We start from the raw sequence: 26,077 nt of genomic DNA, 5'->3' as shown, positions 1-26,077 counted from the left end.
AAACACTCAAAATACTTCCAACCCCTTAAGCAAAGCTGTGCAAAGCAAACAATGACCGTAGGTTAACCCTACTTCTTCAAGTCAGACAGAAGAAAGTAATAAACATGTTATTTCAAATGTTTCAGTAGAAATGTTATCATCAGCTACTTATTAAGGGCCAACTTTTTATTCTTAGCAATAGTTAGGGCACTCTGGGCAACGTGAAATCTCATTACTTGTTTAGAATTAATAATTCAAGTTAACTTGAATTACCTTGAAATAATTTGTGTTACTTTTGAAAAAAATAATTTGGTAAGAATATTAATGTAAACAAGATATAAGGGTTTCAAAGAGACTTCAATCCTAAGATTTAGAGGAGATATCTTCTCCAATAATTTTAGAATCACCATTATTGAATATTTTCTACATTTGCTTATTCACTAAATACATTTCTCTATCTTAATCCAAACTAACGCCTATTTTTGAAAGCAATAAAAAGGGATTTATTTTAAAATGCTCTATGTTTGATATTTTCTGCTGACCTTCCTTTTACATAACTTGAGCTACTGACTATGCTGTATTTTTGCCCATTGTCATAAAAGTGTGTAAATTGCAATCTGGCCAATGATGAGGGAAAGAAAAATTATGCTTAGAATTAATCTGCCAGGTTAATTTAATCACTTTATGACTGGGTTTATATTGGGCAGATGACCAATGCTAACATTCCCTTCTATCTCTCAGATTCACTGAGTTCTGGGCAGTCTCATGAGATGTGGGTAATATGGTACATTTTGCATAGTGAGTGCATATCTTCACAAATCAGATTACATTTGTAATTTTCAGTCTGCTTTCTGCAAAAATAATCAGGAACTAGTCTATGAAAGAGGCATGACAGCTGATGAGAGAGCTGATAATTTGACCCATCACAGTTAAACTACTGGTGTGTCATTTTAAAGACTTATTCAAAAATTTGTTTATTGAATGATTCTCTCCCTGGAGAAAAGATACCAAAAATACCTAATGTGCATCCTAATTATAAGTTAATCACATGGTTACTACAGATTTCTTTGAGAAGTTAAATAGCTTCACATTAAAAAAAAGTGAATTGCTGGCAACTAAGGAAAAATCTAAAAAAAACGTAAACAACAAAGATTTATTTTTCAGTTTACTTTCTAAATACAGGATTTTAGGATACTTATTCAACATTATGGTAATCTGACACTAGAATAAAAGCACTGTGGGAGACTGGAATTGGCCACCCCAAGACTTGTCTCTTTGGCATGAGAATTATTTTGGGCTGGTTACTTTTAGAAACTGTAGACAGGAAAGAAACTGAAAAGCAGAATTTACTTACCGTTTGTTAAGAGTCATTTACATTGTAAAGGAAATCTCCATCTGTAAAGGTGTCTCCCTGTCTGTACAGGAAGAAGGGGGATGACCTTATCTCTAGAAATACTTATCAATGTGGAAGGCAAGGACTTAAATCTGCATAATAACCTGACCCTTGTTTACTGTACTTGTCTGGTAATCTCCCGTAACTGGCTGCCCCCACCCCCAACATGCTCCTTTGTCTTTAGCTGAAGATGATATTTAAGGTGGTGGCTTTGGCCATTTTGGTGAGTTGCTCAGGTTGCCCGAGCCCCTCCCATGTATACATGTTATAAAGCTTAGTTTAATTTTCTCCTGTTATTCTGTCTCATGTGAATTTAATTCATTCTCCAGCTGGAAGAACCCAGAGCAGGTAGAGGAAATGTCTTCCTCCCCTATGGCAGTAACATTTAAATTCTGGGAGGAGAAAAGGAGATTAAAAACTAGTATTTAAATTATAAGTGAAAGTGAGGAAGGTAAGAAGGAGTGGCTGAATTCTTAACTGCTAGAGGAATCTTGGCTTGTACATAACTATTGCCATCAAAATCTTGGAACATATTATTTAAAGAACAGCTGACAGTGCAATTGCAAATACACTATATTGCAAAGTTTGATTTGGGACAACTTACAAAAAAGGTATCAGCCAGACTATTTTGTCTATAAAATTGGTCTAAATCTTGGAGTAATTGCAATCTTGTTATAGAAAAAATTTTAGTCCTCAATGTCTTCTTTCTTGAGATCAGATCATAATGTTTTGGGTGATTAATATATTTCAAAAAAAAATTAAATATAAACATTCATGTAAGTAAAATTAAATATAAAATTAAGAAGAAATATTCTACTAACTAAACCAGATGAGAAAATCATTTTGAGGATTAGTAAATTTAATGCTACAAAGGAAACAAAGCAGAATATAGGAATTCAAAACAAGGACTACAGCTTTGAAATGAAACTGACCCTCCTTGATTTCAGAATGAATTCCAATTATGCTTAGAAGCCTAGCTTGTCAATTGCATTTTCCTTGCTTTCCAAATGCACAATTTATTTCAAATAACCAAATTAGGATACGGATGGTGGCTATTCAAATGTGCATACGATGTCTTTCTTAGCATAAATAAAAGAGGCCTAAATGCATTGACCATTTAGAATTTTTTTGGATGTATCCATCCTCTCTATCTGGTAACAGAGAAAGTTACAAACAGCTGTTGAATTTTTGACGGGAAAAAAATACGCTGTTCAATTTTATACATATGTAACATTCAAATAATTTCCACTTTGCTATTATCCTTTGCCAAGCAACTAATTTAGGACAGCAAGGATTAAAATAGAGAATACTGCATTCAAAACAGCAAAAAAAAAAGCCCCCCAAAACCAGAAAACATATAATCAGCTCACCTGCGTAGAGCCTTCATAAATTCCTCAGCTCTGAAGGAGACATGGATAAAATGCAAATATGTATTTTGAAAGGCAAGAAAATGAAGTAAAGACTTGAATACTTCCTCTTGTTCTATTTGGGATTTATCTGGGTTGTCTAAATCCAAAATCTGATTAGCATATTTAATCTTATGCAGTGTCAGGAATGATCTACCATCCTTTAATCAGTTTATTATCTGTTTTAACCAGTCCTAACAGTCTGTTTATATTCAAATATACTTTCAGTGAACAATCATGCACTGTGTGCTTCTGTGGCTTAGGAGCTTGGATTGGGGCATCTATGAAACACAGCCATGATGTTCATGTGGTGCAGATGAAGTGGAAGAGACCCAAACAAAAATGAAAACTTAAATGATCTAGTTTGGCTTTTTATCAGGTAATTCATTTATCTTTGTGTGGTAGATACAGGGGCAGAAGCAGTGTGGTGTATGGTGTGGTGGAAGTTATACACTTTGATTAGGAAGATTTACAGAGTCCCATTTCCACATCCTATGTTGACCTTGGGAAAATCACTTGACTTCTCTTAGACTCAAGGTGCTCACTTGTAAAACTGGGATAAATAATATAGGCCATGATTTAGAATTTTTAAAATCCTATGAAATACGTAAATGAGTATATAGTTTAAAAGTACAGTTTAGAATCTTTAAATAAATGGTAGGTTTCCATTTAAACCAGAAGCATATGATATTGGTCATAATTATTCAGGTGATCCTCAATGAATGTTATTAATGCATAACAAAATTTAAAGGTTTGTCTGTAGTTTTTTGTAAGAACACAAATTATGGTATATGAGGGGTTAGAAGAAAGGAAAGTGATGAGAGTTGAAAGTGGAGAGGCAAAGTGCTATGCTAAGTAAATTGGACTTTATCTTTTGTCCAAAGGGGAGTCTTTTCAAAGAATTTTAAGTAAGGGAAAAGACTAGATAAGATTGTTCCTTGGCTGCAGTGTGAAGAATGAATTGAGAGTAAAACTTAAAGTAGGAAGACCAATTTAGGAAGCTGACATGGAAACCAGGTGAGTGGCCTGAAGTAGGATGGTGGCAGTGGAGAGAGACAGAAAGGTAGATAGAGATAGGAAGATAGAAATACTGAGACTCAAGAAGTATTAAGAAGTAAACAAGTAAAAGGGATAGAATTTGGAGATGGCTTTCGGGGGGATAGGGTGAGGGACAAAGTAGACAAATTAAGGATAATAAAACCCGAGGTTCCATGTTGGGCAATTGTTAAGACTACTGAAGTAGGGATATAGAAGCAGGAACATGATTGGGAGAAAAGATAATTTAATTTTACACATGTAGTATTCGGGATTCTGAGACGTCCAAGTAGGTATGTTTAACAGACAACTGGAGATAGAATAGGGAACCGAATAGTAGTACAGAAGGTCCTACAGAAATGTGCAGAGTAATGAGAAGGTTTCCAACCTGAAAAATGACCAAAATTGAAGGGATTGAAAGAGGAAATTGAGACTGGAAGTGCTTTTGCCAATGTAGCATTATTAAGGAACTTCTACAAGATAGCTCTGGTTTAAGTGGAAAGATGAAAAGATTTGGAGTGAAATACTTGGGTTCAAGCTTTGGCTTTCCTATTTATAAACAAAGTGACTTTGAGAAAGTTAACCCCTCTTAGCCAACTGTAAAATGGGGATAATGATATTAATATGCATTTCATAGGATTGTTTAAGGATAAAATGAAATAATAATTGTCAACATTCTATATATAAAGTCCTGTGTAAATATTATTAGTATTATGAGAATAAGCTAACCAAAGAGTTATTTCCTTAGGAGCTTGATGTAAATAAGTATCCATACATAATTCTCAGAAATATATTGCAAAGAACAGGAAAAAATCTTTTACAAAGTCCAGAAATCTAAATTTGAATTAAATTTATAATTAGTACTGATGTTAGATGTATTGAACAAGGAGAACGCATATACTCTTTTCATGGTGTAAAACAAAACAAAGCATTTTATGGGATAAATATATCATAATAGAAGGAAAAATATGTTTATTATTCATGAGGATGTATGAAATGGGTAGGAACTAAAGAAAAAGATCAGTATGAGAAACCTGGTAATTTGTATAAAATGAGTATTCTTCTGAAACAATCATTATTAGATACCTCTACAGCCATGAAGACTTTGAGGTCTACATAGATACGAGCAATGTTTTCTCCTGTCATCCTTGACAGTGCCTCCCAGAACACGCAGAGTTCTACTGGCTTCCCACTCACGGCTACATTCCTGCTGAAGCCCTGACTACGTCAGGACCAACACAGCCCGAGGTCTGAATTCGTGCACATGGTTGAGGCATCTTTTCTTTGGAGTTCCAAATCCTCCAAACTTTCTGGCACCAGAGTAGGCAAACTTGTTTCATAAATACAAGTATATCCAGCAAAAAAGCAAAATAACTCTTAGCAAGTAAAGCTGTTGGATAAATGGCATTTTAAATAGTTTTTGCCTCCACTGACAGAGACGACTACAGCTCACTGCTATCTGAAAGCAGTAATAAATATTTACAAGGTACTCTACTGAGGCGTTCAAAATATCACACTGCTCCAAATAGACTACAATTCTAGGCTAGAGTAAAATGGGCAGGATAAGAAGTAAACAAAAATAAACTTCAGACTAGATCACTTGTCCACTGACTGTTCCAAAATAGATAAGGAGTACCATTTTCAACTTCTACTCCCGGTTGGACCTTCCACATTACTAAAAATGAAACTACCTCACAAGTTAAGTGGTTAGAAGAATGATCTTAATCCACAGAGGTGAGAAACGAAGAGTTGGTTTGGGACAGTTCCCAAGAGCCCAGGAATGGAGAGCCAGGACATTTTTTCATTCTTTATGCTGCAGCTTGTCTCTTATCAGACTTCTAGTTAGAAAGAAAAATATTTCCATTAGCAGAGAGGCTTTTTTTCTTTTTTTTAACTTAAAATCTGTTTTAAAATTTCACAGCCACCCCCACTATTCTATAGAGCATCCTTAAAACGGGAATTGTGAAAAGGAGAAATATCCATTGTCCAATGTGATCGTGCTGTCTGCTTAGCAATAAATGTAGTATTCTTGAAGGAATAAAGAAAAGTTGAAAGGGCTACTTACACCAATGAGTACAATTATATGTGGATATCCTTCAGTGAAAATAGAATGAGGAATGTGCCTTTAGCCCAATTAATATGTCCAAATGTTCATTTTTATAGTTGAAATCGTTGTCCCCAAACACTAAGATAATTTAGGCTGCTGAATACCATTTTTCCTATACCATCCTTATTACTCAAATAACTTTTCTTTCGACCATTTCCACTTTGGACAGATAAAATGAATTATTTGAAAACCTATAAACTGCACTCCCTCCTTCAGAAGGGACGCTGTTTTGAACGCTGAGTGTCCTGGGAAGAAAAAGGACAAGGTGTAGTGCAGAAAAAAAATCACTTTCAGCATTGAGTTTATTTTCACAAGCAACGCCCTTCCAGTTCTCTCCTAACCAACGAGACTCTTTTTGAAGAGGTGGGATTTTGGCAACATCATTATCTCCATCTCCTCAAAATACACCCTGTGTCTGTGTTCCTCACCAGCCCCGCTGGTATCAAAGGTCCCAAGCAGTTGGCCCTCTTAGTGAGCAACCTCGCCCATCTGCACTGAAGCCAAACTCTCCTGCCCTCCTTTTCCAAACATTTGCAAGTGCTTCTGCTTTGCCTCAAGACCTAGATCTTTTACATTTGTAAACAGGTACTAATTTTGCACTTTGGATTACTTTGTCCTACATATTTTGCTGCTAGAGAAGACTGGCCCTTTTAAGTGCAGCACATACATAATTTCACTCAACACCCACATCTCCCACCTTGCACACATATATCCAGAACCCAACAACTGGTTCTCACCCGTAATAAAATCTGCATTGGGGAAATTTTATTCTAAATAATTAATGGATTTATTTTATAGAATATTTTCACCTAATATTTTGCTATATACATATCAGCAACACAGTTCTAAGACCAGCTGTCTACTGTTGTTATATGAGATTTGACTGAGTTTATTTGGCTTATTAATGAACTTATACTTTCTCCCTCCATCTCATGGCCTCACCCTCTGTTATTCCATTCTTTTCTATCTTCACCCAAATCCCTAAGCTGATCTTTGAAGGAGTTATTCAACATTTTTCCAGCCAAATGAAATATGTGGGCTTCTAATTCTTCCAGTCCTTCCATGAACAGAAAACAAGCAAAAAATTCAAAATGCAAAGATTGGTAATATTAGACAAGTAATAAGAATACACATTAGACTAGATATATAAGTTTAAATCTGAAGATAAAAAATTTATTGACTACATATACGTATGCGTATATATGTCTGTGTGTGTGTATACATACACATATATATGCCTGTATGGGTGTGTGTATGTATACATACACAGATATATATGCGACCCATAAGAGATTTAAATACAAAATTTAAGTCTTCCAAATATATTTGGCAACTTTTAAAAAGGCTTTCGTACTTTTTGCTTACACGCTATTAATTCTAAACAGGCAACGATGATTAAAATTTAGCTTTTTCCATTTTTCAGAAGGTATTTGTCAAAACATATTAAAAAACACACAATAGACAAAACAGAAATAGATAAATATTTTAATGTATTGTTACCTTCATTTCCATTAGAATACATTCATGACACTTGAACTTCTACTATTTCTTGGCTAATCCTTCTATTTACATGTAGCTATTCACCTCTCAGAGGTTAGCAATTTAAGAATAATTATTAAAACAATAATTTACTTAGATACTGATTTTCCCTGAGTACAGGATTAAATACCCAGAACTAAATTTATAACTACACTTTGTTGATATTTTATATTTTACTTTGCTATGCTAACATCATGGAAACCTGGAATTTTATGATGTAATCTTAGAATCTGTAAGTATTAAAAGTACATTTCGGGGGGCCAGCCCAGTGGCGTAGCAGTTAAGTTCGTGCATTCCACTTTGGTGGCCCGGGGTTTGCTGGTTCAGATTCTGGGTGTGGACTTACATACCACTTATCAAGCCATGCTGTGGCAGGCATCCTGCAAATAGAGTAGAGTAAGATGGGCACAGATGTCAGCTCAGGGCCAATCTTCCTAAGCAAGAGGAGGATTGGCCGCGGCTGTTAGCTCAGGGCTAACCTTCCTCAAAAAAAAAAAAAAAGTACATTTGGAGTAAAACTGAACCTCAAGTCATTATACCTTATAATAATCAAGGTATGTAATTTTCTATATACCTATGTAGTTCAAATTTTATTATGTATCTAAACGTCCTGTGTAAATCTTAATTTTGTCTAAAGTGCTGTTATCAATTACTAAGAAAATCATTATTCATTAATAAAATGAAGTTTTATTTAAGAAAGTTACCTTATTAAATTAAATGAATTTTAGTACTTAAAATTTTAATTAACAATAATTAGTAAATTAAATTTATTTTTCTTATCATCCCTTATTTTAATTTATTCTATGTATACTTTTAGTAATAGTTTCTATTTCCTATTAGAGGGAGAATCCTGGCCTGGGTTTATAATTAAGTTACTTAATTGTAATAACAATTAATTGTAATAACAATTTTAAGTTGTAACCGTGTAACTTCATCAATTAATTAATCAATTGATTCACTTTAACAGATTGAATTAAGTAAATTCAACTTTCAGGATTTCCTTTTCCTTATCAATAAAAGAAGGGCAGTGAACTGCATATATTATCTAAGGTCTCTTCCAGTTCTAACATACAATAGTAAAGAGCCAAATTATACAAATTTATATACTTATAGACTCTTTTCAAAAAAATTTCAAAACGGTCTTGTAAAATATCACAGTTCGATGTTGCAAAATTGTAAACTATTACAATTACTTTCTCTAGAATCTTACTGACTCAGTTCTAAGATACATTTATTCTATAAAGCCTTCTTAAAATGTCTTGAAATAAGGCCAAAAATAAGATTCTGTATTTGAGTTTAACAAGTATTATTAGTAATGATGATTATACGATTTTTTGCTGATGCAGATATACCCCTTATCACAAAATGACCTAAAGCCAGTGTTTTTATTAAATATGTAACTCTATCTGGAATTTACTTAATATCTGACCTTTGAGGAGAATTCTTTTCAAAATGTTTTAATTTCAGTGAAAAAGCAGAGAATCCTGATTTGTCTTAAGAACAACTTTGAGTACAACTAACAGATAAATAGACATATTAATTACTTTTAGGCTTAAGGAGGTAGCCCCAGACGTATGCTCTCTTTCCACGAGGGCATGATATTCTGATCACTAGTAGAGTTGTTAAAATAGAACATTCTCAACACTGATCAAAACAGACTAGTAGCAACATTGTAAGAGTACCACCAATAGAACACTGGAACCAAGAGAAAAAGGTGGATTACAATGGGAAGATGAGCAAAAATCAGCTACTGACAACTGAAAGGACCTTTATGATAATGAAAAGACTAAAAATAAAGCTCAAAATTCATTCAAATAATTTTGTCTCATTTCTCAAAAAAGAACTTATTGATTGGTCTAATGCTTAAAAGAGGTGCTAAAATTTAGGTTTGTTCCCATTTTTAGAACATGCCTCTTTACAATATGATTCCTCTTATTAGAAATATGGTTTTGTGAGATAAAACTGTAGAGCATGACCAAAAGAAAAATGTTTGAAAAAGATTAAGATTTAACAAAATCTGAGGCAATGCTGTAATTTATAAAAAATATGAATTCTGTGGTTAAGATGGAAAGCACGCTTTGAAAATATTTCAAAAACCCAATATGATATTTTGTGTTGTGACATTCTAAAGAGCACTGAACACTTCTAATCTCACTTGAGGAATAAATGGTATTAGAAATCAGTTAATACTCAAAGTCTGGTTATTTGACTTAGAGGTTGGGGTTCATTCCAATCCAGTGTTTGATTAACTGATGGGCAATAGCTCGGCTGGGCGGCACGAAGAACGCCTGCTGCTTCCCTTTGGTCAGAACATCCACAACCTAAAATATATCATAATAAAACGTATTAGGATTTCAACACTGTCATACTTAAATATTAAATACTATGTCTATGCTTCCACAATTCAGCGAACAAGTGATGACTTTTACAGTGAATAACAACAGTAGAAAGTGACAACATCCATATTCAACATGCAAAATTTAGCACAATATTTTTAGTGGCTTCAATGAGCTGGTGATTCAATTTTTAAAATATTCCAGAAAGGCATATTCTCTTTTGAATATAAGGCTATGAAAAAGCAAAGTATATGTTCCACACTTATTTTCAGAGTGAAGTCAACTTCTGGGACAGGTTCTCTTTTGTAAAATTCTGAAAAAAAAATCTCATTTCTACTTTTTGAGGTAGAACATAAAAGAAAACTAATCTTGTTTAGGCAAAGTCAGAAAGGATTTCACGTCTTCCACTACTGTAGTGTATCCATTTGTTTTTTATAAAATACTTTGGGTCATGCAAAACACAGACAAGTAATTTATCTTTCATTATATTACTTAAGGGAGACATTTTCACAAGTTCTTTTGAGTATTTCTTTGTTATACAGTTTGTCATTCTTGTCCTTAAGTACATTTTAAAATGAACAAGAACTTTTCAAAAAATTTTAAGCATTTTTACTGATATTTTTGGAGATCTACTTGTTTAATGCTATAAACTAATATACAAAATATCTAAGAATAATATTCCTGTTTCTCATTTATGAAATAATGTTTACCTCTTTTAAGACCACTGAAAGCTATCATTAATCTGAAGGAACAGCATTTGCAATTAGAAAATGGCAGAGAATCGCCATTACTAGAAAACTCTCACAGAATGGAGTTAACATAGGACACACCAATTACATTGTAATCCATGCATGATGAGAGGGCCATAGCCATTCATTCAACTTGTTGAAAACACGCATCCTTGCTGCATGCCCAAACCAATACAGTCAGAGAACAATCAATAGAAGAAGGAAATTAAATTGAACTTTACCTGTTCTCTAGTGAACCAGCGGGCGTCCTCTATTTCATTCTTGTCAACTTTAATTTCTGTAGACACTGCCACAGCTAAGCAACCAATCATTAAGGAGGAGGGCATTGGCCATGGTTGACAAGAGACATACTGAACATGGCCAACTTTGACTCCACTTTCCTCTTCTACCTCTCTCCGAACAGCATCTTCTATTGTCTCCCCTAATCAAACAGGGCAAAAAAACAAGTAGCTGGTGAACATGGCCTGGACATTTTGTGTTCTGAATGGTTCACAGATTTAGAAATCACTTTGGACAGAAACCCAATTCAAAGAATCAGAAAGCAAAAGCCTAAAACTAGATTGGAATTCAAGAAAACATTATTTCTTCAAGTATATGACAACATACAGAATCAAAATGCCAAGAAAGTTTTCATTTCTTAAAGATCTAGTTACATTTAAAAAATTATGACATCTAAAACTATCCAGAACCTACTACTGGCTGAACACTACGCAAACACTTTATATATTATCTCATTTATGTATTATCACTAGTTATAAATGATCACTACATGATTTTTATAACTGGTTAGCCTTTTTCTTACTAAAATCTTAAAACTTTTCTTATGTTGTCAAATAACTCTTTTCAAAAGAGTTAAAAATCATATAACACTAAAAGTTTAAAAATCACATGAAACACTTCTTTCTAAATGATTATTTTCCTCTAGATGACTGTTGACTGAGCTATGATAAAATAAAGTGATGCTTAGAATGTACTTTATATTTCTGATTTGTTGAAATTGAGAATTAGAACAGAGGAAATATTTTCTAAGTTAAGTTTATCTGGCAGGTTAGAAATATTTTGCTATTTAAACATAGCTATTTCAAATAGATTGATATATTTCCTATATTAAAATTAACAACTTAGGTTCATCAAAAAAAAATACAGCGAAAAGGCAAGTCACAGACTAGCATAAGATATTTGTAAGACCATAACTAAAGATTAGAATACAATACATATTAAAGAAAGTCTTAAAATCAGTAAGAAAAAATGATAATCAAAACAAAAGTAAGCAAATATAAACATGTAAAATTCAGAGAAAAAGAAAGTTGGATGCTCCATCAGCAGGGAAATGAAAATGAAAACTACGATGACATACTATTTCATACCCATCAGAATGGCAAATTAAAACTAGTCTAAAAATCCTAATGTGGTGAAGATGTGGAATAACAGAACATTTCATGTACTGCTAGAAATAGTGTAAATTGGCAGGGGCACTTCAGAGAGCAACTTGGAATATCTACGAAAGGTTAAGATGCTCATATCCTATGAGCTACAATTCCCTCAGGCATATGCCCTAGACAACTATTGCAAATGTGCACAAGGAGTAGTATAAGAATACTCTTTGCAGTGTTGTCTGTTATATTAACAGCTTTGAAATAAACTAAATGTCCAACAGCAGAATGGATAAATGAATTACAGAATATTCATAAATGGAATGCTTCACAGTAGTTAAAAAAAAACGACCTAGAGCACCTAGAGGTAGCACAGTGATTAAGAGCATGGACTCAGAGCCAAATCACCCACGTCTGAATCCTTGCCCTATTAGTCACCAGGGGTTTTATCTTAGATAAGTTATTCAGCCACTGTGCGTTAGTGCCCTACCTGTAAAACTGCTGTAATAGCAGCTACTTTATAAAGCTGTGTGAGGATCACATGATTTAATACATGGAAAGCCCCTGGAACAGAGTGCGGCACTACATATGTTTACTATTATTATTTATAATGTGGATTAATATTGGCAGTTGAGATTGAACATGTATTAATTAGATAGATTCATTCATGTTCTTCACAAATATTTACTAAACTCCTACTACATGTGAAGCACTGCTCTAAGGGCTTGGCATACAGCAATGAATAAAACAAAGTCCCTGCGCTTATGGAACTTCTTTTCTGGCACCAGCAGATAATAAAGAAATAAGTACATAGACACATAAATTGGTAACATACATACACACGTCTCACATCAGGTAGTGATGAGTGCTGTAGGGCAAAATCAGGCAGGACAACAGGGACTGTGAATGCAGCGCACGGGGCTAACTAATGCATTTGGGGCTATCGGGGAAGGCCTCTTTCAAGAGGTGAGTTGAGTCTAGTACAGAAGGAAGTGAGGTACAAATCATGCAGATACCTTGGGTAAGAGCAATATATGAAAGACATATGAAAGAGCAAATACTGAATTTTTAAAACAAAATTATTCCACTAGTAAAAACAAAAATTCTATCATTTAAAACACACAGAAAATATTTTAAAATATTCCAGTTTTATAACATGATAATTTATCACAGATGATTTCTCAAATGCTAACTAAAATTTTTATTTGGAAATTATAAATTATTATAAAAATTATTAAGACAAGGCTTACCAGGTTCAATAAATCCAGCAAGGCAAGTAAACATGCCTGGGGGAAATCTTTTCTGCCTGCCTAAAAGACATTTGGTCCCATCTGGATGAATAACTTGCATGATTACAACTGGATCTGTTGAAAAAATAAAAGATGTATGAATGACAGAAAAAAATAATTTAGACTCATTGTGTAAAGTCACTGTCTAGTAGGATAATAAAAAGGTGTACCTCTGCAAGAAGACGACTTTTGTCTAGTTACAAGAGATTGTTTCTTTTGGCCTGATGATAGAGTATTTCATGGAAATTGCATAGAATACTGTCATTAAACTAAAGGAAGATCATTCTTGTCCTGCTTCTTGTCTTAATAGCAACATTTATTGTGTACTTATGGTATGCTAGGCATATTTTTATTTTTTAATTAGAAAAGAGTTTGAGTAGGTAACATATGGCACAGAAAAAATTCGAAGTTTACCATTGTAAATGTAGTGAAATTTCCCTCTCCCTTCCATCCCAATCCTTAACAAAAAGTTTTTAAAAGCTAATGTGGCTCTATGATTAAGTTTAAGCCATTAAAAAATAAAATTTAGAGGCTGGCCCCATGGCTGAATGGTTAAATTCACACACTCCACCTCGGCGGCCTAGGGTTTTGCCAGTTTGGATCCTGGGCATGGAGGTGGTACCGCTCATCAAGCCATGCTGAGGCAGCGTCCCACATAGCCCAACCAGAAGGACCTACAACTAGAATATACAACTATGTACTGGGGGACTTTGGGGAGAAGAAAAAGGAAAGAAAAAAAAAGAAGATTGGCAACAGATGTTAGCTTAAGTGCCAATCTTTAAAAAGTAAATAAATAAATAAGTAAAATTTAAATTAAATAACAATTCATCTCTCTAGAAGTCACTAATCTAGCAAATTCTCCTCACCATGTCATGATTGAAAACCAGGAATCAAATGTAAAAGGTTCCTGAGCAGCAAAAAAGCATGTCACTAAGCTGGGCAGTATATTCCCAGGAGGTCTCCTCAGGTGTTGCTGAATCTATGTATTCTTTTTTTCACACAGTTTTAAAGGGCTAGGTTATCAGATTTCCAAACCCACAGCCGACTCAAAGCAGCAATTAGAAGGAGGAAAGAAGGCATGGGCAGACACCTACAGTAATGAGAAGCCAGCTCCAGGCTGCACTGCTTTGCTGATGCCTCAAACAGGCACTGAATTGTTGGGGCACTTTTTCAGTGTGCACTAAGCGGACCCAGACTGGTGGGCTTTTGAAATCACGTATCACAACACATCAAATTCATACTGATTAACCCAGAGTCAAGAAATGGCAAATTATGTACAATGTCCTTTACTTAAAAGTCATGAAAGTATGTCACACTTTAATACTTACAGTCTTAATGGTTAAATTAAACATGGTTTAAAAAAAAGGTAAACCCTTCAGCAACTCAAAATCTTGTCTTTCCAGAATGTCTTATTCCCTAAGATTTCAGATGGCTGAGATTTCACTGTGAAAGAAAAGGCTTACCAACTCTCGGATATGATGTATTGTGAACGCCATGGAGGCTGGGGCAATTTTCTTTCAAGCATGCTCTTTTATAGCCACCTTCTTGAATTTTAGTTGCACTTCCACAGGTTGGGCAGAACTTATATCGACTGTGCCAGGCAAGAACAGATCTCGCTTGAGCCACAACCCCTTTAAGAGAAGCACAAAAAGTTTTAATTCTGTGAAAAATTGTAAACAAATTAATACATAAGTAAAATATTCTTAAGTCATAATAAGACATACACTGTATTTTCTGAATCGCTGTGTCATGAAGGGATTTAGTATTTCTATTTTTATGATGTGTATATTTCTTTTAAAGTGAAATATTTAATTCTACAGATAAATGAAAATTATATTTAACTTTAAATATAACTGTCATATAAGACAGATAAGTAACATCCATCTTACACACTATATTGGGTCAGGCTTTTACTATAGATGATTTTTAAATTTTGGATATACAAGGTTCTAGTGTATGGTGACTTTACAATAGTGACTTTTATAAAAATACATTTCAAAGGGAGTTCCTAACTTAGACTTGGACTATAAAAGAAATACTACTAGGAAACTGTAGGAACCCATCTCTGTTTTCCTTGGTGACTAAGCCAAGTCACCATGGACCATATCCTGTTGAAAACTAGAAACTGAATCGAGTATTAAAAAAATACTGTATTTGGACCCTGGCCCCGTGGCTGAGTGGTTAAGTTTGCGTGGTCTGCTGCAGCGGCCCAGGGTTTCGCTGGTTTGAATCCTGGGTGCAGACATGGCACCGCTCGTCAGGCCACGCTGAGGCGGTGTCCCACATGCCACAACTAGAAGGATCTGCCACTAAGATATACAACTATGTACCAGGGGGCTTTGGGGAGATAAAGCAGGAAAAAAAGAAAAAAAAAAGATTGGCAACAGAGTTGTTAGCTCAGGTGCCAATCTTTAAAAAAAAAAAAAATACAACATTCACGGTTAACTTTGTTTATGAAAAAAATGCCTAACAGAATAAATCTTGGAATATAGACACTTTGGCTAGAGCCTTGACTCTGCTACTTCAAAAACGAATACGGCCTAACCAGAAATATTCCAATTGAGGCAACAAGACTAGAAATGCTACATTCCAAATGCCTGACAAACCTGCTCTCCCTAAAATACTTTATTTGGTTTAAAGATTTTCCAAATAAACAAAATAATAATAAACAATAAGAACAAAAGCAACGTTTTAAACTGGGAAAAATGAAACTAATAAACCATAAATAAAAACAAATTTAACACTGAAATTCAGTGAACCACAGGCAACATTAAATATCTGCCTGCTGTGTTACCTTGTAATATGTAATTTACAGGAAGGTATCTACATTATTTGAGTATCATTACAATAAGAAAAGCTAACATTTATTGAGTCCTTACTATGTGACGAGCACCACGCAAAGATCTTTCTATACATTATCTTATTTAATGTTTAGAGCAACCCTATGATGTAGGTACTATTATTATCCTCATTTTCGGGAGGAGACAACTCAGACACAGAGAGGTTAAGTAATAGTGTGAGGTTACACACCAAGTGAGTAAAAGAGCCTGTTTCCTTTCTAGTGAAAAAAACAAAAAAGATATCCTTTCGATCTTAAAATTATAAAGAAACAAATTTTTTTTAAAAAGTGCGATGTTTTCTTCACAGATGTGAAGAATAAAATCACCACCCCAGTCTATGGGAGGAGGTCTAAGTAGTCTCTGGAAGGGCCTCCGCATCACCCAAGGGAAGGTGGACGCTGACAAGAGATCCCTTCCTCACCTCCTGTTAACCCTTCAATCTACATAACCCAGCTTCTGTTCCTTCCACTCCACTGACACGCCTCTTGTCCAATTCATCAACAGCTTCATATTACCAAAACCAAAGATTCTTTTAAAAAGAACCTTTGTCTTCATCTTGCTCAAATTCTCACCAGCATTCAACACATTGGGCCACTACCTCCAAGAAATACTGTGCTCTCTTGGTTTCCATGAGCACACTCTCCTGTTTTCCTCCTGCCTTATGGCCACACTGTCAACATCACCTTTGACAGCTCCTCCGCTTCTACCTCATCTCTAAATTTAGGGGCATTCAGGTATGATTGTGAGGCTCCCTTTCTTGCTTGCTCTCAACTCTAAGTAATCTCAGCAGTTTCCTGGGATTTAAATATCACTTTTGTGTTGATGACTCCCATACGGTATCTCCAGTTCAGACCTCTCTGTGTTCCAGATTCTAATATCCCTCTCTAACATGCCCAAAACTAAAATCTTGATTTATTTACTTCAAGTCTGTCCTGCTTCTCTTGTTTTACCCATTTTCCCATATTATCTTATCAAGAAATAGTATCACTATCTAACAAATTACTAAAGTCTCAAACCTAGCAGTCATCTTGATTTCTTCCTTTAGTTTTATATACCCCATACCCAAGTACTGCCGATTTTCTCTCCAAAATATGTCTTGAATGTACGCCCTTCTCTCCATTTCTACTATTATCAGTTTAATTCTGATCAGAGTCCAAATTACTATCTTCTCTCTTATAACAGTCTCAATCTACTGATTAAGCCCTATCAGTTCTACCTCCAGAACATCTCCAACTCTCCCTTTCTCTCCACCCCACTAATCCAGGCCATTGCAATCTCTTACCGTAATCTTTAACCCTTAACAAGACTCTTGACTTCCACACTTAATTACCTACAATTCATGATCTACAAAGCAGCCAGAGCGAGCGCTTTTGTTTTTGATTTTTTTTAAAAAAAATAGGTCAGGGTACAACATTTAAATGGAATTTAGAAGAAAACCCCTGATTTCTTACCATGGCATTTAAGGCCCCAGATGAAATGACTAACCAGCAACAGAAAACAAAACAGTCAAGGTCTTTGCCATCAAGCTCAGCACACAGCAGGTACTCAATGATTATTCACCGAAGAATCAAATGAAATCAGCATGCATAAGGGTTAATTCTGGGGAAACTAATCTTGGCTGATTAAAACTGCTGTAACTGCCCAGGAGACTAGTTTTCTAGGGTGAGAACTTAAGGAAGTTTCTAATGAAGATAGCCTAATTTCATGGCTTACTGGAAAAAGCGTGCTTCCTAGAAACTGCAGATACATATTAACTCCAACCAAGTTTCAAAAACCAGATTATCATCAATGCAAGTAAACAGTGTTCACTTCTTACCAGCTTCTTTTTCTTTCAATTGCAGAAGAGCTGGCATTGGAGGATGAAGAAAATAGCAATTTTCATTTCTTTGCTTAAATTCTTCGGCAGCAACAGGATCTATAGCTAGAGCAAACCAGGCAACCAACCCATCTTCTTCTCCTCCTGGGACTTCCCCAACATAATTAAGTAACTCTTTCTTCATTTCAAGTTCTACTCCAAGGAAAATCAAGGTGATGTTCTCGGGTTGAGCCAAATAATCCTTTATATCTGTGTAGTTCAGCTGACAAAGCCTGACTTCCGGCTGCTGGGAACTTTCTTTATTGCCACCTAAAGTGACCAAGGGATTTAAATCCGAGAAAAGGATATAAACTGTGGCTGGATGGCTTTCTTTAGCTAGTAGCCAGTCAGAATTATTTCTTTTTTCACTTTTGCGGTCCAGTAGCGTCCTGCTAAAATAATTCTCACATTCTTCCACGTCATTGGTTAGGAACCAAGGCCTCTTCCCACCTTTAGCATTAGCTAGTAAGTTAGCTATATGCTTATAACCCCAAAATTTAGCAATATCCAGTGCAGTCTGCCTTGATTTATTGACAATGGATCTGTCGCACCTACAGTTGGAAGGAAAAATAAAATAGGAAACAAAACGTTTTCTTCAGTATTTATTATAAGAAAATACTTCCAGATGCACATTATAGCCCCTCTATTTAATGATTACATAGATTTCTTTTTTCTTTTTTTATTTTCTTTAAAGATTGGCACCTGAGCTAAAAACTGTTGTCAATCTGTTTTTTTTCTTCTTCTTCTCCCCAAAGCCCCCAGTACATAGTTGTGTATTCTAGTTGTGAGTGCCTCTGGTTGTGCTATGTGGGACACCACCTCAGCATGACCTGATGAGCTGTGCCAGGTCGGCGCCCAGGATTCAAAAGGCTAAAGCAGAGCTCGGGAACTTAAGCACTCGGCCACAGGGCCAGCCCCGATTTATTTTCTTTTAGTACATAATTTACTAATGAGTAGGTTAAAAAAATAATCACAAATGATGAAAAGTTAGAGATAGTGGATATTTAAAATTTCTGGAGAATTATAAAATAAAAAACCAGTAAGTTTTATGTTCTATAAGATATTAAAATCTTACAGGAGATTCTTGGTAGTTAGAGTGCGTAGATTTACATTTTCTATTTGGAAGAAAAATATTAGACTAACTCATAAACTTGCTTTGCTATTGAGTATGAAGGATTAATTCCTCAATAAAAATAACTCAAAGTTTTTAGTTAGAAATTATGCTACATTTTTATATAACAAACTGATCAATGAGTTATTTATAAGTCCTATGATATAAATACAGCTACAAGAAAAATTTAAACGGACATATGTAATTCAGAAATTAAACCACACAACCCTTCAGGTGGTACAGCCTAAAATATTTACCCTTTCTCAAGTAGAAATTGGACAACATGTGGGTGCCCATTCCTTGCAGCATACATTAAAGCCGTCCAGCCATTTTCAGAAGTTTCATTGAGAAGAGATGGAGAAAGACTTAGTATTCCTGTTAACCTGGCAATATCTCCTTCTGCAGCTGAACAGTGAAATTGGGAAATTATTTCTTGCTTTGGACTTCCTTTAATAGAAGACATTCTTCCTTAAAAAAGGAAAATACAAAAAAACTCAACTGTGGTTGTTTTTTGTATCAATGACTGAACATTACCTGAGTGCTGATATAATTAGAGTAACAGTTATGGTTTCTCAAGCAATATACTCTTCGAAAGGCAATTAGTAGTCAATTGTAATAAGAGCATACATTTCAAAATTGTTATCAGTTGAGAATTTTAAACATAATTCAACATGGGGGATGTACAAAATAATGTATAAAGAGTTTTGGTAATACAGATGGAGGGCTGGATCCCTGGAAGAGGGAGTTAGGTAAAAGGCATTACAAAGAAGGGGTATTTGAGGTAGACCAGAAGGACTTCCATATGGACCAGAGACATGAGAGGGGTTAAGGCACAAAGAAGTGAAGGCAAAAGTTTTTAGCAGATGACAAGCAGTATTCTCTTAGATCCTGTGGTACCAGAAACAGGTCCCTGCCCTCAGGCAAATTATGATCTTATAGCTAATTATTCAAAAACTAAGTTTCACATAAAAACAATAGATTGCTTTACCTTGTACAACTAATTATGCAATCTATCTGGGATTGATTTTTGTTCACAATGTGAAGCAGGGGTCAAGACACATCTTTATCCCATTGGACAATCCATATGATTTCGTACCATTCTTGAAATTAGTTTGTGTCCCATTGCACTGCGGTATTATTCTTGTCATAAATCAGATGACTATATATTTTGGATCTATTATTGGACAATGCTCTACTGGTCTCTTCATCTATTCTTGAATCACAGGTTTTTAAACCCTTAACTTTCTTTGTCTGCGTTGCCACTCTGTTGTTTTAGTAAGAAAAAAAATACAGAAAATAATTGTCCCATATCTCTTAATAAATGTTGCCTAATCATGAACTGAATGCGGTAGGGCACAAACTGAGCTGTTCTTTTGTGGAAATGGTTCATGTTTCAGTTGTCTATGAACTTCTCAAAGTACTTTTTTGAAGGTATGAATTTTTTTCTAAGAAATGCTATTAAGAAAAGATTTGGAATTCTAAAGGTTTTTACCATTGTAAGTAATAAGCTATTTAGGCTAAAATGAAAGAAAGGTTATAATCCATAATATTTGACAGCTGTTATCTCTAGGGTTCTGACACTGCAATTTGGCTCATCAATTTTATAGCAGGAGTAGTATGAACAAAATTTAGGGAAAAAGTGGGTGAAAGAGATTAACTTTCTTATTTGTATCTATTCACTTTCTCTGTTTGTATCTTTCTGCTACTTGTAAATAGGTGAAAACCACTCACGGGAAAGGAAATACTTGGATAAAATCTAATACTGAAAATTGGTTTACAACTTAAATTAGTTAAGAGTGACTTCTATATTAGAAAACACTTTTTAATTTCTTTTGATTTATTCTAGAATTTACCTCAGCCCTCTCTTCATACCTTCACTACTCTCTTCAGATTTCTAAAGGCTTTAAAAACATTATAACGAACAAAAGCTACAACTTTTCAGGACTTTTGTAGCACTGCTGTATACTGACTCATGTACGGTCTCCCTTTCCAGTGGCCTTTCCCTTAAATTTATTTTCCACAAAATCTTATCATACAGGGTCTTCAGCTAGGCTTACTTTAAGCAATATTTCACTGTCTCATGTTCTGAAGTCATGGTCACTTCCTCACCCTCCAGTGGGGAAGGCCACTCCAGGTGACTGCAAAACTGTCCTCCAAAAATACAGTCCCATTCAGTAGCCCCCGTGCAATGCTTATGCATACAGTGTTCTCAGGAGAAAGGAAGCGGAAAACCTACACTTCTCCCCTTAGCTTTCTCAGCAGAAAAGCCATGTGGAAACAGATCATTACTCATTCCAGAGAAGCATATGCAGTCTTAAATCTAGCTCTACTGCTTGATGTACTTTTTCATTTCTCACTGACAGGTCCTCACGTAGGTGAGGATTTGAAGGCGGGATGGGGTGATTCAGTTAGCTAAATGCTGCCCTTGCTTTCCAATAAGAGTATGGACTATTCCGAGACGTCTAAATGACCTTACAATCTTAGGTTTAAAGGGTACTAGATTTTAACCAAATCAGTATCCACTTTTACCAATGTGTAACCTGGGGCACGTGACTTGTCCGTGGCTCAAGAGGGACAGGGCAGACCTCACAAATGGCTCTGTCACTGAGGTCACGGACTATTATTTAATGAATCCACTTCCTTGGCACAAGATGGCCATTTAACCAATCAGCGTCATCCATGCACGGTCCCTCGAAATGCTCAAGTGCCTTGAGATAGTTTGTTTTCTTGCCACTATTGTGGTAGTCCTTTTTTATTTTTTCTGGTAAGGAGGATTGGCCCTGAGCTAACATCCGTTGCCAATCTTCCTCTTTTTGCTCCAGGAAGATTGTCCCTGACCTAACATCTGTGCCAATCCTCCTCTATCTTCTATGTGGGACGCCACAGCGTGGCTCGTCACGGCCACCCACGGGATGCTAACTCTTGAACCACGGCCACGCAAGCCGAGCGCGCGAACTTAGCTAAGCCACCGGGCTGGCCGCACAGGAGTCCTCCTTTTAAGGTGACCACACCAAAGTAGCACTTCCTTTCCCTCATCTCAAAGAAAGGGCTGGAAACGCCACCAGCAGCACGATCTGCTTCTCCCTCCACCCCTCCCGGGAGTTCGGCCCCTCGGCCACCGCTCCCGCGCCTGCACCGAGCGCGAGGTTGCGCCACACCACCCAGCAGGGCCGGACAGCGCGGGGACAAAAGAGCACTGACAACTGGTCACCGGCCCCAGACAGGCACCTGAGGCCGACCAAGTCGCTGCTGCTGCTACTAACCCAAAAGTGACCCGAGCAGAGGAAACCACGAAGCAGTCGAAGCACTGTGAAAGCCCCACACTCACTCTTCCCGGCGCCGGATGAAGCCTTCCTGACTTCCGGCAGAGGGCTGGTGGCCTCGCAGGGTTTTATGGGAGATGTAGTTTGAAGGTCACAGGGCGCGCGCGACCGGAGAAGGGGTGGGGCTTGGGGTTGAAGACCTTCGGAGCCCGGGCAGGAGGTCCCTGCTACGAAGGACCGGTTTGCTGGCGGTGAGTGGAGGGCTAGTTTTCCTTCTGGGTGAGATGGAGATGTGTAGAGTGTGGTGCTGAAGATGGAAAACTGTAGGTCTTTGGAAACAGTTTTAAGTTTTCTAGTTTTTCACACCCAGCCCCCCAACTTTCTCTCAGGTCAAGTCCGATACAATGGAGTGTTCTAAGCATTCTTTCATGTTGAATAAACCTGGAATATTGGCTGGACCAAGTCATTCCAGTATGTGATCTTAAACAAGTTTTTGGCTTCTGAACCTCAATCTCTAGTGTGAAAAATGGTACCATGTATTGATGCCTACCTCATTCAGTAGTCCTTTCAAAAGTTTGTAAAGTAGTCTTCCTTATCTGCAGTTTCCTTTCCACGGTTTCAGTTACCTGTGGTCGTCCATAGTCCAAAAATATTAAATGGAAAATTCCAGAAATAAACAATTCATAAGTTTAAAATTGCAGGCTTTTGGGCAGCCCGTGATGAAGTCTCACGCTGTCCTTCTGGCCGGGAATGTGGATCATCCCTTTTATCCAGCATTTCCATGCTGCATACACTACCTGCCTAGTTAGTTACTTAGTAGCCATGTGGGTTATTCCAGCCATCGGATCGACTTCCGGGTATCACAGTACTTGTGTTCAAATAACCCTTATTTCATTTAATAATGGCCCCAAAGTACAAGAGTAGTGATGCTGGCATTTCAGATATGCCAAAGAGAAGCTGTAAAGTACTTTCAGCTTTACCTCACCTGGAGGTTAAAGTTCTGGACTTAATAAGGAATGAAAAAAAATCTTATGCTGAGGTTGCTACCATCTGTGGTAACTTTTATTACAGTATACTGTTGTAATTGTTTTATTTTCTTATTAGTTGTCATTAATCTCTTACTGTGCCTCATTTATAAATTAAACTTTATCATAGGTATGTATGTATAGGAAAAAACATTTTATGTATAGGGTTCAGTGCTATCCTAGATTTAAGGCGTCCACTGGGGATCTGGAACGTATCCCTGCAGATAAGGGGGAACTATGTACCAAGCCCACCCTACCTCCCTGGATTGTTGTGAGGTTTCAAGGGGATGATTCATGCAGAGCTCTCAGGACAGTGCGCAGTCTAGGCTAGTACCCACATGTGTTGTGGCTGTTGTCTTTTTATTTCATTTCCTTCCCTCTCGTGCTCCAAAACCTGCAGAAGTTATGTGAGCCTGAGATTTCAAAGCAAGGTGTTGTCAGTCTTCTAATGTCCAGATTTTTTTTTTTTTTACTAAACTGCCTCTTGGGCAATCAGCAAAAATTAAGGAGTTTATTCAGGCTGACCATTGCTTCCTGCCCAGATTTTAGGCGTTGAAAGCTGCTGCTTCTCACAGTGAAGTTGTGTATACCCTTCGACATTGTGCTTTCAAAACTGCTTTTTCTAGCTTTGTCTCATGCTTCCTTCTGTGAGTAGTTGCCTTCAGTCTTTAATGATTTCAGTGATCAGACAGGAGGTCAGAAATACTAAATTTTAGTTAACTCACTTGGAATACCCAATCTGTGTATTCAAACATAAAGTAAATAGGTTAGTATAATGAAGACTCCTATATTAATCATCTGGCATAAACAATTATTAATATATAGTCTTCCTCCCAGCCCTTTGGATTTTTTTAAGTAAATTCCAGACACCATATTATTTTATTGATAAATATTTAAGAATAAGCTTTTAGGAATTATGAATATATATCTGTAATATATAAGTTTTAAGTTTATTTTATTTTATTTTTTTAAGGAAGATTAGCCCTCAGCTAACTACTGCCAATTCTCCTCTTTTTGCTGAGGAAGACCGGCCCTGAGCTAAGCTAACATCCGTGCCCATCTTCCTCTACTCTGTATGTGGGATGCCTACCACAACATGGCTTTTGCCAAGCAGTGCCACGTCCGCACCCGGGATCCGAAGCAGCGAACCCTGGGCTGCTGAAAAGTGGAACGTGCGAACTTGACCACTGAGCTACTGGGCCGGCCCCATCTGTAATATAAAAGTTTTATAATATATATAATATATTATAAAATATATAAACATAAATATAATATAATATAAAACTTCTTTTAAAAAGAATGCAACTACAATATCATTAGTACCACTAAAATTTTAACAATAATTCTGTTATATCATAAAAGAGACATTCAATATCAGATTTAATTGTCTCATAAATTTTATTTTATGTTTTACAGTTGATTTGCTCAGATTGGGACCTAAACAAAGTCTCGGCATTACATTTCTTGTTTTTTACTCTATAGGTTCTTTTCTGATTTTTCGTGCCATTTATTTGTTAAAAAATAATGATCATTTGCTCTGTAGAATTTTCCACATGCTGAATTTTGTGTAGGAATTGTATTCCTATGGTGTCCTTTCCCTGTATTTCTTGTAAACTGGTAGTTAAATCTACAGGATTATTCAAATTGCTTTTTTTTTTCTTTTGGAAAAAAGACTTCATGTGTGTTATTATTTATTACCTATTGTATTACATTGAGGTATACACTGTCTGATTGTCTCTCTTCTTGTCATATAATAATTGGTTATTGGGTTCGGATAATGTCAACCTGGTAAAGTTTGTGATAAACATCATAAATTTTCCCATCAACTTTTCACCTAGTAGTTTTAGCAGCCACTAATGATTATTGTCTGTGTCTGTTGTTTCATTTAGAGTTGCAAAATGGTGATATTCTAATTTGATCATTCATTCTACATTTACTAACAGAAATTCTTTTATAATAAAGAATTATCTGTACAGTTTATACATGAAGAGTAGGATAAATGTGCAGTTTTTTTTTTTAAATTAAGGTATACTTTTTTTTGGTGAGCAAGATTGGCCCTGAGCTAACATCTGTTGCCAATCTTCCTCTCTTTTTTTCTTCCTCCCCAAAGCCCCAGTTCATAGTTGTATATCATAGTTGCAAGTCCTTCTAGTTCCTCTATGTGGGATGCTGCTACAGCATGGCTTGATGAGTGGTATGTAGGCCTGCACCCAGGATCCAAACCAGTGAACCCCCAGCTGCCGAAGTGGAGAGTGTGAACTTAACCATTATGCCACTGGGCCGGCTTCAGATTTTTCTCTTTTATTTCCTAGTTTTTAGAATAATGAGTTAGTTCTCTGATATCCTTCAAGTTTAAAGTATATTTATGAGTTCATGGATGTTAACATTTTTAATATATTTTGTGTCATTGAAGATATTATTTAAAAAATATTTTTATAATATTTATTATTTTGCTGCTTAAATTATTTCTTCTTTGGCCAGTGGGAACCCCCTCAAGTGGGCTCCTGAGTTCTTTTGACCAAGCTACTGTAGTGTTTAATAGTTTACTTCCTTTATGGCATGAGAAAATATTTTAGACAAATCTTGTAAATATTCTGCACAGAACTGGAATCAGCCTTTTCACCAAGGAGCCTTGGTTCCTTTTAGTAAGAAATGGTATTTAGATACCATGGTCTTTGTACTCAGGGTGTTCATTGCTAATGGGTTACTGAATATTTCTCTGCATGTAATCCTCTCCTAGGAAAATTGAACAGATACAGAGACTATTCAATAGGAGA

At 36.0% G+C, this 26,077-nt stretch overlaps 1 protein-coding gene across 4 annotated transcripts; it reads right to left on the bottom strand.

The window, feature by feature from the left end:
• Window positions 1-7,391: 7,391 nt before the first annotated feature.
• NUDT12 (nudix hydrolase 12) lies at window positions 7,392-22,939 on the bottom strand. Of its 4 annotated transcripts, none has more exons than XM_070517630.1 (7): window positions 22,826-22,939; window positions 19,270-19,480; window positions 17,863-18,452; window positions 14,670-14,837; window positions 13,168-13,281; window positions 10,766-10,965; window positions 7,392-9,780 (listed from the first exon to the last, which is right to left on the bottom strand). In XM_070517630.1, exons 2-7 carry the CDS (start codon window positions 19,473-19,475, stop codon window positions 9,670-9,672), a joined length of 1,389 nt encoding a protein of 462 aa, XP_070373731.1. In that variant the 5' UTR covers window positions 19,476-19,480; window positions 22,826-22,939; the 3' UTR covers window positions 7,392-9,669. The 4 variants fall into 4 exon arrangements, with proteins under 4 accessions (XP_070373731.1, XP_070373730.1, XP_014696671.1 ...); XM_070517629.1 differs by lacking the exon at window positions 22,826-22,939 and adding an exon at window positions 22,341-22,453; XM_014841185.3 differs by lacking the exon at window positions 22,826-22,939 and adding an exon at window positions 22,276-22,395.
• Between the last annotated feature and the right edge of the window lie 3,138 nt (window positions 22,940-26,077).

This window comes from Equus asinus, chromosome 9 (genome assembly GCF_041296235.1).
Source record: "Equus asinus isolate D_3611 breed Donkey chromosome 9, EquAss-T2T_v2, whole genome shotgun sequence".
NCBI lineage: Eukaryota > Metazoa > Chordata > Mammalia > Perissodactyla > Equidae > Equus > Equus asinus.
Note: the sequence above shows the minus strand (reverse complement) of the source record. Positions and strands in the feature narration are given on the sequence as shown.